General features: G+C 36.4%; 2 protein-coding genes across 6 annotated transcripts in view; both read right to left on the reverse strand.

Annotated features, from left to right (window-relative positions):
* Positions 1–913: 913 nt before the first annotated feature.
* Positions 914–11,353, reverse strand: snorc (secondary ossification center associated regulator of chondrocyte maturation). The gene is made up of 3 exons (XM_022678994.2): positions 11,208–11,353; positions 3,238–3,405; positions 914–2,836 (listed from the first exon to the last, which is right to left on the reverse strand). The coding sequence occupies exons 1-3, from the start codon at positions 11,290–11,292 to the stop codon at positions 2,727–2,729; spliced, it is 363 nt and encodes a 120-aa protein (XP_022534715.1). The 5' UTR covers positions 11,293–11,353; the 3' UTR covers positions 914–2,726.
* Positions 11,354–12,402: 1,049 nt separating this feature from the next.
* The window catches only part of gigyf2 (GRB10 interacting GYF protein 2), a 34,852-nt gene continuing 30,810 nt past the window's right edge, over positions 12,403–16,444 (reverse strand). For 4 of the 5 annotated variants that reach the window (XM_049478812.1, XM_049478811.1, XM_022678993.2 and 1 more), the window contains exons 26-29: positions 15,749–15,897; positions 14,484–14,668; positions 13,393–13,561; positions 12,403–13,282 (exon numbers count right to left, since the gene is read on the reverse strand). In XM_049478812.1, the coding sequence (XP_049334769.1) occupies positions 13,215–13,282; positions 13,393–13,561; positions 14,484–14,668; positions 15,749–15,897 (571 nt within the window). In that variant the 3' untranslated portion in view covers positions 12,403–13,214. The remainder of the gene's footprint in view (positions 13,283–13,392; positions 13,562–14,483; positions 14,669–15,748; positions 15,898–16,444) is intronic. The other variant, XM_049478810.1, reaches the window with a different exon arrangement.

Raw genomic sequence — 16,444 nt, forward strand, 5'->3', positions numbered from 1 at the left:
CCTTAAAAAGTTGTGGCAATACATAATTATTTAATTCTCTCCCTTTAATAAGTTATGGCCACTCTTTTTTTTCCTTTTTTTTTAATAAGATGTCACCGTAGGGCTGGGGTTGGCAATAGGTGGCCCACGGGCCAGATGTGGCTCACAAGCATGAAACATCTGGCCTGTGAGGTTGTTTGAACTATAAAGAATTATAATGAAAAAAAAAAATAATAATAAAACGCTTCTCTGGTGAGCTTTTGTTTATGTCCTCCCCTATCTCTCTGTCTCGCTTGGTGTGACTTTAGTTTTCGCCCGTTCTTGGGCTCCCTTATATCTCCTTATAAGGGCGTTTTTTTCTGGCTGTGTCCCAATTCACTAGCCATGCAGGGACAGTGTATTGGACGCGACCCTGAGGACACGGATTCGATCCCATGTGAGGAGCTTTGTGTTTGTTTATTTATTTTTTTCTTTCTTCTTGGGTTTACCTGCTTTGAGATCAACTGTTCTGCATTACACCTCATTTTCTGAAACAGAACTCTTTTTTGTGGCCTGCCACGTAATGGCATGAAAATATTCGGCCTGTGGGCAAACTTAATTGCGACCCCTGCCGTAGGGGCTCTATACTGTGGCCTTCACAAACACCTGACAGAAAAACCCAGCCTAAGTGTTTTAATAGGGAGGAGTTGGAGATCAGAGTGAGGGAAAAGCAGTTAACACATTCTCAGACCTTCTAGAATTCCTTAACGAAAGATGAAGAACCATTCTAGGTTCTACCTCATGTAGTTGTCATCAAAGCCAAGAAACACTTTTTGTGCTGACATTTTATATTAGAGCTGTTTTAAGACACAGTGACAGTGTACTTCTCTACTCAAAGGTATAAGAAAATCAAAACTTATTTTGTTGATACAAAGATAAAGAAGGTGACGGTCAGTGTGGAAGTAGGAGTTTTTTATTTATTGTAATTAAATTGAAGCAGATCTTGGCAACTTCTAAAAAATACAGACCCAGATTAAACATGGTGTGTTCATACAACAAATCAGAATAAAGTCTCTAGATTTTTGATTCTTAAATATTAAAGAGCAGTTTCCCAAAAAGGAAGTAAGTTTAGTCTTGGACTACACAGCATTTTAAATGGCGAGTAAATATTAAAAGGAATATATAGTCTACAACTAACTTAAATCCTGTCTGGGAAACTGACCCTAAAACACAAACATACACAAATCTACAGTTCTATATCTTATTACAGTAACAATCTACAGTAACATAATCAACAAGACTACTATTACTCTAACTAAACCTAATGTAACTCTAATCACAAAAAATAGCAAAAAGAACAAAAAAAAAAGATTAATATTAATACATTTTGAAAATCATTTTTCAAAATTCATCCTCCGATGTCAGGTGTTGCATGATTTTACGTCAAGGTTAAATTTGGATTTAGAAGATTCAAAGCACTATTTACACACCCGGACACTGGAACTCTTTAACAGAACTAAACTTTAAATGTAATAATTAAAACCTTTCACAGCTCAGCGTGATCTAGTCTTATTTTACAATGACATTTGCGAAGAGAAAAGACATAACATACAGCTTAAAAAAGAGAAAAATTACAATATTTCTATTAATCTAAATAGTACAGAACAGGTAGTAATATGAAAAAGTCACAACTAGAAGAATTCAGGTAACATACACAAACAAAAAGAAATGTTTAGAATAAAACATGATGTATGGTGTAAAAATGAAAGTAAGAATTAAATATGCTCTATAAAAAACTATAAGTACACTCTGAAAGAATGACCATACGCATTACACCTTTTAGACCCACCTCTCATTACAGCAAGAAGCTGTATGATGTAATCACAAGCTGAATAAACCCACCCACACCAAATACAGCCATGGGCCATTGACAGTGTTTCATGACCTATTTAGCACCAGGGTTCCCCACCCACATCAGATCCAAGGCCATTTAGAGAACACACCTTTATGGAACATGTTTGGGTACTCCAAGTGGGAACCAGAACGTTTTGTCCTCAATGGCCCCACAAATGGGTAACTGTGATGGGCCCCAATAGGGTCAATGATAGGATAAGGAGGGGTTAAACATGGGCTGCATATGGGTTTTACTGCTTAGGACTAATATAAGTGTGCTTTGATGCAGTAAGAGAGAATCTCTACTCTTGGGTTTTATTTCCACTAGATTTTGGGACATTTCTGTGAGAATTTGACAACATTCAGCCATGAGAGCATTAGTGTGGTCAGTTAGTGAGCATGGTGACCTTAGGGTCATGTGCATCCCATTCAATGGGGATTATACTGCTAAGTTGTGTGTGCACAACTGAATGCCTCTGTCAGCAAGAGGTGCACTATGAAGTAGCTGAACTGACTAATTACAGAGGAAGTCCTAGACTAAATTGTTGGAAAATATCCATTTAAAAAGCTTTGTAGTCATAGACTAGGCTTAATCCCTTTATGGGAAACTGTCCCTTAATGCATGAGGTTCATTTTGTATGTTCCACACAATTCATACTGAAATTTAGAAAGAATTATTACATAAAGTATGTTTGCATATTTGGGAAATGATGCTAAGGGCCCACAACATGTTTATAAGAAGAGACAGATTTAAAATATGGCTTTATAATATACTAGAAACAAAACAGAAAGGAAAGCAGGACAAGACATAACATAAAAGACAAAAAGACTGGGAGATTGGGAGAGTGAGGAAAACAGGAAGTCGTCCCAGACGTCTAGGAGGCGGTGAATTTTCTGAGTGTGATGACGATGAGGGCGAGGAGAACAGAGGCGCCAAGGAACACTGCGATGACTATGGCTGTGATGGCACCTGGTCCCAGGACACCTATAGATGTCGGACACGAAACGCAATCAATCATTCAGCATTTGCATACAGAAAATATTGACATTTGCTCTTTTATTTGCAGTTTAATCAAAAAGTGATAGAGTGGAAATATAATTAAAAAAAAAAAGTCCATCCATCTGAAACCCACTATCAGATCTCCCTCAAACTCCTCCATTATTCAAACCGCTTTGCTATGAGCATACTGGCCTGTATTCAGCCTCACTTACAAAATAACACCTCCTTATTTCTCTAAGTGTGGGTATTCCCATGTCTTTCCCTGAGCTTACACTTCATGACCAATTTACATATGGCTATTTCCTGACTTTTGGTCACTGTCACTGTATGATAATATACAGTTATTATACCCAGATTCAAAACCTGCACATGAAGTCTAACTGTACCTTCTTCATCTACAATCGCTGTGTCTGTGCTGTCCTCATATTCAGTGATGGTGCTTTGTGTCACATCCTGATAGGGGTCTTTCGTTGTGATATCATTTGGTGCTCCTGCTCCAGAGAGTGTGTCCTGGTTGTCGCTGTGTAGCGTGGGAGAAACCTCGCCGACGGTTTCTGTGGGAGCAGAAAAATTGGACAGTTATAAAATTATTAAAATGAAAATATTTGGCCAAAATTGAAACTGAAAAAAATAAAAATACTAAGCACAGTTTCAAGGCTTTATTCATTTTGCCAGTTTTCCCACCAATGTATACATTCAATTATCACCTTGGATAAATTAAACAGCCAACATTTATTTATTGCTCTTAAGAAAACATCATTGTCCAGGATAAATTATATAGCTGCTTTTTTGCCATGTCCAACTGAATATTTTCAATTGCAAAATATTTGGTGCATCTTAAGTGTACTGCATATATACTGTGTGAATAAGGTGTCTAATTAAAAAGAATCCTTTAAAATGTAGATGCAGCTGTCTTAACTAAAGTGAGCAGGTTATCAAATCACCCATATTTTTATATTCAAAAAGCATACATATATAATTCTTGATAACATGTCACTGATATGTTTGCTGCCTTCAGTTTTCTCTTGTATTGACTATGTTCCAGTTAAACATTCAGATAAATTGTACACTATTTCAAAACATTTTTAGAAACAGTAACTACAGACTTCATAGTTTACTGGATTGATAATTATTCATCAGTATTTTTGGCAAATCCAACCAAAATATGTCCCAATGTTTACATCCCAATTTATCACTGTTTGCTTTGTATTAGGTTTGCACTGTTAGCGATACCAGTTGCTAAATTGTACCGTATCTATCTATATATTTAACACATTAAACCATGCAAACATGTCCACAGACAGAAATTGGACGGTCCTGTGTTTTTGGATAATTTAATGACACACAAACAAATAGATATCATAAAAAAACCCTGAACTCAGGGTTGATGAGGCTTACCCAAATATGAAATCTAATTTGTTGGCTCATTCCAGTTGAAATTTCTTAGTTTAAACTTGGAATTCTAACATTTAGACAACAGTAATATTTACTGTGTAAATCCCACTCTATGTATATATCACAAACAAAATGAAAATTCCTGAAAATGGTCCTCCCAAAAGCATTTGGAAGCAAATAAACACTTCAACACACACAGTACCTCAGTGATTTCTGGCTTATGTAAGACAAACATACTGGGCATTGCTACACAAGCTCAGTTTAGTAAGGCCTACAACACCAACAAACAGCCCTAAAGCTGAGCAGCCTGAATTTAAACTAGCCAGGGTCGGAAAAATCAATATTATAGCGCCTTTTCCACGGTCAGGCTAAGAAGATGTGTTTACGGTAATGTCCTGTTTGCCTGGTCATTCTGAAACACGGGACGGAAGTTTCTAGGTGGAGGTAAACGTTAGTCAGCCGCTACTTTGATGATGCAGGGCCGAGGGGAGGCGGGCAGACTGGCTGATTGAAGGAATGAATAGGTGTCTTTGTAGAGGATTAACGCTCCCACTAGTTATTCTGTGCTGCCCTGCAGTCCTCTCCGTCTCCGTCCCGCCTTCCCTCCTCTCACTTGCATTCCACAGGTCGTGGCCTGGACCTGCAACGTGACTTTTCACACCTATGTGGAAGCCATGGTAGCTTGACCCTGTTTTCTGTGACAGCCCTTAAGGACACTTTGTGGGAGAAGTACTGACCTCATATTAAAAGATGTCTATGAGGAAAAGCATCGCAATGTCTTTTTTTAACGCCCCATGGATGAACATACAAGTTGGGTACAGGAGCAGTGAAGACGTCTCACACTAAATGTTCAAAGGTAATTTGCCTGATCCTGTAACATTCCTCAGAATGTCTCATGATCCTCCGAAATATACAGTTGTTAAAGAGCTTAAAAACAAATATTAGATACTAAGTAATCTAACTCTCATATAATACATACAGCTCTCAAAAAATAAGAGACCACCTAAAAATGATGAGTTTCTTTGATTTTACCTAATTGAAAACCTCTGGAATATAATTAAAAGAAAGATGGATGATCACAAGCCATCAAATCAAGCTGAACTGCTTGAATTTTTGTACCAGGAGTGGCAAAAAGATATCCAAAAGCAGTGTGTAAGACTGGTGAAGAAGAGCATGCCAAGATGCATGAAAAAAACAGGGATATGTGAATAAAAACCAGGGTTATTCCACCACATATTGATTTCTGAACTCTTAAAACTTTATGAATATGTACTATTATGCTATTTATAATATGCTATTTCTCATTTTCTGTAAATAAATGCTCTAAATGACAATATTTTTATTTGGAATTTGGGAGAAATGTTGTCCGTAGTTTATAGTTATAAAAATATAAAATATAATAAACAGTAAAAAGAGGTTTTGAGGGACAAAAAGCATTCTGATAATGACCAGCTATGCTTCCTATCATTCTGTTGAAACAAAAAACATGGGTTAGTACTTTAGTATACTAACCTTTTGAACTCACACTGTAAAAATTAATATATAGTCTATACATAATAGTTTTACGGTATAGTATGTGATTTGGACACTGAGAATAACTGTGGCCTCAAACAATTTTTATACAAATTCATTAGCTAGCTAGCTAAAAGCTTCACAATGTTAGCCAACACTTGCTAACCTAATGCTACCTCAAATGTAACACAGTTCAGACTCTGTGGTCAGGGATGAACTGGTAAACACAGGCAGAACGCTGGACATTGTACATTTTTTATCTTGTTTTATTTACAGGCAGAGACCGACATGTTCTCTGTAAAACTCTTCCCGCCGTCTCAGAAATAAACGACCCTGAGGCGAGAGGCTGAGCCAGAGGCACTGCGCATGCACAGCACTCAGTATTTTCTCTGTGGTCACCAGCGCTCTGTCAAAGAGCCCTTCAGTTCAGGCCACAAAGAGCGCTTTTACACAGAGAGAGAGGGCGGAGAGCAGCGGCTCCAACACGGTCAGCGCAGTGGACACACTGACCCACAGTCCTGTTATGGAAAAGCAGACAGACTCCTGAAACTTTTAATCTTCCATACACAGAGAGAGAGAGAGAGAGCGAGAGAGAGAGAGAGAGAGAGAGAGAGAGAGAGAGAGAGAGAGAGAGAGAGAGGCCAAGCGCTGGCCTGTGTTCAAAAGCACAATGTGCTATATGCTAGCACATATGCTAGTTAACTCAAAATAGGAGTATAGAAATTACCCCAAATATTATACATATTTATATTTTGTATCTAGTTTAAGCAATAAATTATCCATCATGGGTCTGAAGCATATTCCGAATCAATAGGCAGAAATTAGAAATACCCCCTGGACAATTGTATTCATTTTATTGACTTTTTTTACTATTGCATACATTAACTGCCTTTAAAAAAAGCTTTTTACAAAAGGAAAATGGACCAACCCACAAAGCATAAACAAAATGAGTTACATAATTGTCATTGTTCAGCATAAAATATTCTGTCTTTCAACGTTTTTGGCCAAACATCCAAAGTGCTTTTTTGTTATTTTCAGATGATTGATTTAGGTTGCCAAATATGCGGCACATCCCTATTATTTACATCTATTTTTTTTTCTATTTTTTAATTTGATTTTATTAATCTGAAATCATTTTCTGGCAAGCATGTTATCTGTTAAATATTTCAATTATAGTATCATAGCATCATAATACCCATCTGTTGATTTTGTTACAGTTAACTGTAGTATATTTTAGAATTAGGGCAGCTAAACATTTTTAATTTATATTATATTAATATGTCAGAAGTAGTACATTGTAAACAAAATATAATTAATGGCTTGCAAAAAATCCTATACTTATTTTCGCTTGTTTTTTTTTTTTTAAATCTTTAAATCTGGCAGTTGTTTTTTTTTTCATTCTATCACAATTGTATGATGAATAGACCAATTGAAAGTCAAAAATACTTTACATTGATTTTTATTTAAAGTTACTTTTTTTAGCTTTCTGTAAAGATGTTGTTTTGAAGTTTAAAAAAATCATACTTTTTTTTTATTATTTTGGTTAATAAAACTGTACAAATGGCACTGGTATAGTAGACAGGTACAAGAACGTGTGGTATGTGTCTCAATTAAAGATCCATTTTTCATCTTTTGTCTTTCAGACGGGAAAAGACAACAGATAAGTGTGAACTTTAATTCCTCTATCACATCCATGGCAGGGTGTTGGATGTGCCCGTGTCCTCACATCACCCCACAGCCAGGCAAGTAAGAGAGAGCTGGTACTTTAAAAACACCAGGCAACTAACAGCTATTTCAGTCTTTTATGCAGTATATATGAAGAGGAAGAAAAGTTCTGTTCACAAACTGGCCAAGAACAGGAATAGTGAAGTGTTTGGCCTGTAAAACCTCTGCTATGTTTGGCTTATAGAGCGTTCTGAGGTTTGTAGGAGAATTCATGGCTGTAAATGTAAAACAGGGATTGAGTGTTTTAACCAAAGATGTAATCAGTCAGTTCCCTGGAATCTTTTTGCATATTACGTGAATGAACTTCAAGCTTCTGTGTCAAAAATATATGGTACTTTTGTTTAAAGTCACTCCAAAAGCAAACAATACCATGACCAAGATATTGTTTGAATCGGGTTTAAAAGTTTAAATGAATGACTGTAGAAAACAATGGACGACTCTGGTGTTTAATTTCCTTCTGTTCTAGTGAAATAAAGCCAAAATACTCTGTGATGTAAACTTTGGTACAGATCAAGAACACTGTCCATGTGTCAAAAATATGCTAAAGATTTACCTAAAGTGAAGTAGGGCTGCTCAATATATCGGTATATCATTACCACCGCATTGTGCGCATGCACAGTATAGCAAATAAAATCAGACATTATACAAAAAAAAATCCTCATTTTCACTTACATATATATTGTTAGATGTTAGACTTCATATGCCTGATATATTTTAGATGAATCTAAACTGAGTGCATTATTAAAATCATGATGTTAGATTATTGATTGATGGAGCATATTTGCTATCACTCAAATATCCACAGTACTTAATTAGAACTGGTCAGCTGTGAAGTGTGATTACAATAGACATGACTATTCCACAAAATACGGGAGGAGCTAATCACAAACAATATTGGATGAAATTTCGTACAATGATTCAAGTTCTGCAGCAATGACGGCAGGACGACTTGCAGTGATGAACACTATGTTGGCATTGCAACTGTTTCTCACTACATTCTAGTACAAAACTATTTAGTATTTTAATATTTGTGTACTAACCTGCCAAACCTGTGTCAAATAAGGAAGTACAAATATCTCATAACCTTACATAAGTAGAAATGCTGGTTGTCTATATCTTACTGGAGTAATTATTGTTTACTTCTAACTTCTACTCCTTACATTTTTAATCAATTAACTAAACTTTCTACTCCTTACATTTTAAAAACAATCGAGCAAGAACATAGCAGACGTGTGTAGCCTAGTATAAAGATGATCCGTGCAGAGACAAACGTCCAACTAAGCTTTAATTTTAATATATTTACATTCTACTAAAATACATTTGTTTTAATGGGCATATATGCAGCTGAAAGAGGGAGCCTAGTGCATTCCTAATTTATCAATAGATTTCATAGAACATTATAGTCATTATGGCTTTTACAATATGTGGGGGGAGGGGGTAGTGCACTATAGGCTGTTTTTTTTCTCCTTACCTTACTTTTACTTTTATACTTTAAGTAGTTTTGAAATCAGTACTTTACTACTGGAGTAAAAAAAACTTGAGTTAATACTTCAACTTCTACAGAAGTATTTTAAACCCTAGGATCTATACTTCTACTTGAGTAATGAATGAAAATACTTTTGATACCTTTGCAAACTGTACTATTAAAATACTTAAGATTTTAAGTACAATATATTTCATAAATGTTAGTGTGTAGTGTGCAATCAGAATATAGCATAAATATTTGGTAAAAAAAAAAAAAAAAAAACTAGGAATATCTTAAAAACTATATTTCAGGTCCAGTCTGTACGGTCTTTGGGAATTTTCCACAGCTTAAAACTCATGTCCTGCTGTCTGCTTGTGTGCTTAACCTGCGTAACCTTGTCTTGGCGAATCAGGCGGATGATGGGCTGCTTTTCCGGAGCGTCTCACAAACATTCTTTGTGTGTTTCAGGCCCGTATCCACAGACTCAGCACTCTGGTGTGAGAAAAACTAGTGAGTCACTGAATGTGACGCTGAATTCTGTGGAACAAATACTCTGTCACAGTTACGTCCTACAGACAGTTTTAATAAAGGGGTTGTGTGGGTTTGGATTGTCCTTTTGATGTGGGTAAAGTTCTATTTGAGTTATATAACTAATGATAAATGCATCCAGTGTAGATTTAAGATGCTCCAAAACAAAAGTATCATTTGGTTTTAGTTTCAGGTACTCCTGACAATGACAGGACAGTGCTTTTCCCTCCTTTTTCTTCATCATACATCATCCCATGTGGGCCTCCTCATATTAATAAGGCCTATTTTAGTACTCCAAAACATGTGAATGGCTTATACACCAGCAGCAGAGAGCCTAAAATGAACACGTAGCGAGCGAAATTCACGTTTGCTCAAGCTGTTTACCCAAACTCCTAATGAAGGAGAGTATCAGTGAGCCGTTTTATGGAGAGAGGCAAACTTTCAGCCTCAGTAAGCGCCATTCATACAGCTGAGAAACAGAGGCCTCTCAAAGCCGAGCCACACGGAGTTAAACACGTATTCTAGAGCTGCACAAGATATTGTTTGTTAATGTTTAATTGCAGTGTTTGCTTTTGCAGTGCATACGTTTTTGAGAAAATGCAAAAAGCCAATAGCAAATAGCAGTAAAAAAAATAAAATAAAAAAATAAATAAATAAATCAGATGAGCTTCTGTGGTTGTGCTTATATAATGGAAATTAAATAGAAAAGGCTTATATTTAACAGCTTAAAATAAAATCAGCCTTTTTTATAGTACATACAAAACTAATACAAAGTGCATTATTTAGCAATTGATAAAACTAAAAGCAGTACAAATGAATAAAGGTAAACTAATTACGCAGTTTGACAGATAGGGATTGAGCCAATTTGTTGGACTATGTCTTTGATTGAAAATGGTAAATATATATATATATATTATATATATTCGGCAATCAAAATTATTTAAAATAAAACCAAATAAGTGAAACAATTAATAGGTTATTTAGAAAAATGACATTCAAGTCATATAGTCTTTTATTGGTCTGCAGATTGTTTTAAAGTTCACTGTTCAAATTGTAGATTTGTAAATTTTGCAATCGTGAACAGTTAATTAAACCTAATTAAAAAGTTCATGTTAAACCAAAGGTTTAATTTTGTTCTGTTTCAGATTTAAATGTGTATTTTGGTGCATCTTTGGTGCAACGTGAAAGATGATGCAGTGTCAGCAAATCCTGTCCATATCAAGACTAAAATTAAGATTTTGCTATATTTACAAGTATAAGCATAGTTATTTGATTTACTAATATCACAAAAATGTAAAAGCTTTATTTTATGTTTTGTGAATTTCAGGTAACAGATTGCACATGCAGATGGGTCTTACATTCTCAAATTTGGTCCTTTGGTTGATTGAGTGAATTTATAGACGGCACATTTTTGGTTTTGTGTAGAATCATTTTTGTAAGTGCTGATAATTTCTAAATAGTCTCTAAATTGTGAAGTAAAGGTTTCCGATACACACATTGTTCTTGATTGGGGGAAAGTAGCTCTTCTACTGCATCGCTCAAAGTAACAAAGTAACATTAAGGTTGTTTTAACAAGTTAAACCCATCTATTAAGAAAGATTTAAGCACATTTAATTATATAATATTATTTCAAGACCAAGCTGACCTGAATTAATACAACAATACATTTCAAGACATTATTGTACAAACCTCAGGTACAAACAGAAGAATCTGGAATGAGGCTGTTCTTACCTGTCCGTACCAAAGCCACGCAGAAGGCGAGGGCAGCTAGGAGGAGAAATCTGGACTGTGAGCTGGAGCTGTTGCTAAAGGCCATGTTGTCTAGGCTGGACCGAAGGCTTCTCCTCACTTCTACCAGACCAAGGAGCTGAATGTAGAAGAGGTAGAGAGGTAGGGAGAGAGAGGGGTGGGGAAGGGAGGGGTCCGGTCTGTGGACAGTGTGGACATTGTCAACACCTATGCTTACAGCCCACCCAGTTCAGGTCCACTCTCAACAGTCTTCACTCAGGTCAATCAGATCAAATAAATCTCATATTAATCAGTGAGAAAGTGACTCACAAGATCTAATTAATGATCTCAACCTTTTTACTGACTCTCTAAAATGCTGCAGCCACTGATAAACACCACCCTACCAACTGGGCAAAGGAATAACGAGCACCATGAGCAGGATTTTTGACCCAGTCCTGAGGCTGATTAATGATGTATTACATTTTGCCAGTGTCTGTACAGATGCTTAATAGTTTCACATTTAACTCATTGAGTTAGATGTGAAACTCATTACATAGATTAATTACAGTGTGATAAATGTGTTTTATTATGCTTTTAATTATGCTTTTAAATGTTTAGTAAAACATTTAGCAAAAAAAAAGGAAAGACAAGATAACATTCCCATTCCACCTTAAATGGTGCACCAGAAGGCATCAGCATTTAAAGTGGATCTGAAAAATAACCTAAAAGCTATTAAAAGCTCATTTTTTAGCTCCCCATCAGAGAGGAAATAAGGGTTGAAAATGATTACTTGCTGCACCACCTGCCCACTTTCTGAAGATATACAATACCCTAAAATTAACTTAAAGTTCAGCAGCTAGGTTGCTCATTTTGCTTTGCCAAATATATTTTTGTTTCATCTCAGACAATAGCATGCACTGGTTAGTGGAGCTTAAAAACAAGAAAGAGTGCCAGTTCTACTCCTCATGTGCTCACAATTACAGAAATTACCCAGCCAGTGAATCAGCAAACCAGGCAGCAGGAAACGACAAGCCAACCAAACTCAAAACGTAAAGAGCTCCATGTTTCACACAGTGGAACGGAAACCTGAGAATGCGTCATATTTCCAGCACAAAAGTACTTCCGATTGTGATTTTGTTTAAAATTAAAAAAGACAGAGAGAGAGAGAGAGACAAAAGGTGTCCATATAGAGACAATGTGATGTAGAACAGCCCACACAGAGACTGCCATTTATTTTATTTTCTTCCATACTGCAATAAAAAAGTATGACTCCATTGGTTCTTTGTTTCCATATATTATAATACAGATGCAGAATTGAAAGTTATTCTTTAAACAGCCTAATATTTTACAAGAAATGGATAACTACTTGGAACTTTCAAACACGTCCTTAAAACAGGACAGCGGTGATTATACGTCCTTAGGTCCTACGTTGTCATCGTCGGCTTCTTCCTCCAACACCGTGCAGTGAAGAGGAGTAGGAGAAGTTGAGTAAAAGGAAAAAAGGAGGGCGGGAGGACAGCAGGAAAATCTAAACATTCAATAAATAAAATATTACAAGGGGGTAAATAGTTTGTTTTGTATAACTGGCTCTATTATTAAACCTCAAGAGTCAAGAGTCAATTATGCAGCTGAATCGTCTCTGAAGAGAGCATTAAACAGAATCAGATCTTTAGTTGTAATAATGTGTGGACTCCCTTTGCTCTCTGGTTCTGCAGAGGCTGGTTTCCCTCTTAATATTTTTTTTGGATTGTTCCTTGAAGTGGATGGAGGCTAAGATTTGGGGCAAGATGCTGGACATATCCTCAATAGCCTCCAACACCTCAGCTTCACGGTTGGAATCAACAGATGTGAACTGACAAGAAGGGAAAAAAAAAAACCCCAAAAAACAGGAAAAACAAACATACGGAGAGGGGAGAAAAAAAAAAAAAGAAAAAAAAGGGGGAGATGGGATAAAACGTAGCTGTTGTGAACAGAAAGAGTCAGTAGGGGGAGTGAGCTTTTCAGCAGGTCTCAAAAGTCCTCCAGAGTCTCAATCTCACCCATATTTAATCGCTCAGACGAGGCATTGACGGAAAAACCTGTTTGACAAGACAAAAAAAAAAAAAAATCAAGTATGATTAGAAGCACAATAAAGGTTTGTTCTATAACCAATAAATCAATGTACAGCCATAATCCATGCTCAACTTACCTAACAAACTTGGATCTGCTCTCACCATCTTCTGTTTCTTCTTTTTCTTGCCCGAGGTGACCGTCTCAAAGCACTGCTGCTGTTGCTGCTGCTGCTGCTGCATGGAGGAGTGGTTGGACTGAAACACTGCCTGAGATACAGTCTGGTTCACCCCCCACACAGAGTCCTGCTAAACCAGAGCACAGAAGCACACACAGAAATATCAGCAAGATATCAGCATAAACAAAAAATCCTTCCATTTCTAAGAAACACCCTATCAAAACACACAGTTCTACAGTTCTCCCATTCTTAAGAGCAGAGGTGTCTAGTAACAAAATGCAAATACTTTGTTACCTTATTTAAGTAGAAATAAGAGTAATTATTTTTCTGATTACTGTTTTTACTTCTACTATTTTTATTTTCACACAATTATCTGTACTTTCTACTCCTTACTTTTTAAAAGTTGCCTTGTCACTTCTAATTATTCCAGCTTCTCATCATTCCAAAAAAAATCTATTGTGGTTGGATGAGAAGTATAAATATACACATTTCCAACATCCTATTGATTAATTTGTAAACCATCACACCTGCACACGTCAGGCCACACTCCAGCAAGAATAGAGTAGATGCAGAGACTCAGGAGAACTCGAGCCAACTAAGCTTTAATATATTTGCACTGTACTAAAATACATTCATTTACAATGGGCATATATGCAGCTGAAACAGGAAATCTAGTGCATCCCAAATGTATCAACATTAACATTTTAATATAACATTATAATCATTATGGCTTTTAGAAAAATGTGTTCACACATTACTTTTAAGTAGTTTTCAATCCAGTACTCTTACGCTTTTACTTAAATTGATCATTTTAACTTCTACAGAAGTATTTTTAAACCCTAGTACCCTAGTACCTAGTACCATAGTACTTCTACCTGAGTAATGGAAGTCAATACTAGTGAAACCTTTGTTTACGATCTAAGCTATCCATGGTAACTGTATAACAGTAAATTTACCACAGAAGTTGAGTTTTACATGCTGCTCTGGTATATTTCTAAAACATGGCACATCATAGTTTGCTTTTAGGTGTTATGATTCACAATCAAACAGACCTGTTGATTTTTCTGCTGCTGAATCTGCAGAGGTTTTTGCTGGTTGACGTTCTGTTTGGCACGGCGCTCCAGGAACTGCTTGGCAAAGTCCTTAGCCTGGGGTGAGTCTCCCAGATATGCTCGCACATAATCGTGCACCTCGTATGGAGAGTCCACCTCCTTCAGGAACGATGCAAATGTCGGGACTGCAGGAAGAGACACAGAACTCAAACATTGTACTGAAACCCCCTCATCACTCTCTGCGCGCGCACACCTCTATCCCCATCAGCAATATTTGCTTCTAACTCCATATCGTCGCTGTCCAATGAAAAACACATCCAAAACAGCAACTTTACAGGAGAGAGAAAAAAAATTTTTAAACTTTCAATGGAAGTCAATGTAAAAAGAGTTTATTCCAGGTAATTTTGAAGAGTTTCTATTGGTTCGTTCGTCAATAAATTTTGGCACAGTGTAAGGGACAGTTTGTCTGTTCAAATTATGTAGTAAACTAAAAATCGACAAAAATGGAGACAGCGACGATATACGACAAATAACTATATATTGTATTCTCTACCTCAGTAACTGCTGTGATAATGTATGACCTTTATAGGATACAGCATGTGATTTATCTCCACATCTTATCCTCACCACAAACTTAGACTGCACTGTGTTGGTACTTCACTGTCCTGTCTGGTAAATTATCTCATGTCTGCTGTATTTATTGTAGTGTTTTACTTCCATGTTGCCTAATGTTTTGCACATTTGCACTTTGTCATCTTCATTGTACTGTTTGCTTCATGGCTCAAGACGAACATAATTTTGTTGCACTGTGTACTTGTACTCAGATGGAATGACAATAAAAGCCTCCTGACTTGACCCTGTAAGCAAGGTAACATACTGCAAATTTTTAACGCAATCTATTATCTGTATTTACCCAAACAGATTTAACGGTCTAATGAAGGATCATTATCAATACAATCTGAGTAAAAGAAAAGTTTGAGAGCTGAAGATACTGAGTACAGTTTTTACAATTACTTATATCCAGCACATAAACCATTCACCTGAAAATAATATATTCGTAAACATCATATAGTTCACATTAAAGAAAACGGTCATCTGCCTGAGTAATGTTTAAACACATATGAGAAATATCACACAAGCCAAGTTTGTCGTCATTAGTTGTGGGTGTGGAACTTTGCAAAAGCAGGTTGTTTATGCCTGGGGCTGCACTGCCCGTGATTAAAGCTTTATGAATGCGTACAGGAACGCATGTGCAAATCTCTTACCGTCCAGATTGTTGGCAGTGTTGAGCGTGTGTAGCGTCTGCTCACACCACTGCATGAAGCTGTCCTGACTCTTATTGGCTCCCTGGAAGAGCTTCAACAGCTTCTCCTCCTCTTCCACTTTTTTATTGGATTTAGCACTGTTGCTATTACTGCAACACACAACAGCAGAGACAGAGCACAACCCATTTTAAAAACACAAACTAGAAGGGATAACATGGAAGTTCTTTACATGTAGCCTAGACAAGTTAAAATATAAAAAACAGTACAAAATATGACCTCTACACAAAACTAGAACATCAAGTCATGATTAATTCCCTATATATATATAGATAAAATTTATGATTGGAACAAGTCTAAAGTCTTTGCTGAAGGATTTGTCAGAGAGGTGAATATCTGCCCTGCAATACTGGTGTTTTTCATAACCTAAACCTAGAAAATGCTGAATTTATGTTCAAATAGATCAGGTGATTAAACTTCTGTTAAATAATTAAAAAGCCCCAAAATATCAACAAGAGCTAATAGTGTAAAATAATTGGGCACATGCATACAAGCAAATATATGCATATACCCAGGGAAAGTGTAATCAGTCACTTTCTCACACAGTCATTTGAACAGGAAACCACAAAGGTATCTTCCAAAAAAAGAAGGATGGAAAAATATCACCTCTATTACCGCAGATGGCAAAACCTTGGCTCT

Source organism: Astyanax mexicanus, chromosome 4, assembly GCF_023375975.1.
Source record: "Astyanax mexicanus isolate ESR-SI-001 chromosome 4, AstMex3_surface, whole genome shotgun sequence".
NCBI lineage: Eukaryota > Metazoa > Chordata > Actinopteri > Characiformes > Acestrorhamphidae > Astyanax > Astyanax mexicanus.

Excerpts from the sequence above, each read along its gene's own strand:
- snorc (XM_022678994.2), bottom strand. The coding sequence starts at position 11,292 with ATGGCCTTTAGCAACAGCTCCAGCTCACAGTCCAGATTTCTCCTCCTA. Across the intron at positions 3,406-11,207 it reads CGTGGCTTTGGTACGGACAG|AAACCGTCGGCGAGGTTTCT; the intron begins GTAAGAACAGCC and ends CTGCTCCCACAG. Across the intron at positions 2,837-3,237 it reads AGCGATTGTAGATGAAGAAG|GTGTCCTGGGACCAGGTGCC; the intron begins GTACAGTTAGAC and ends CGACATCTATAG.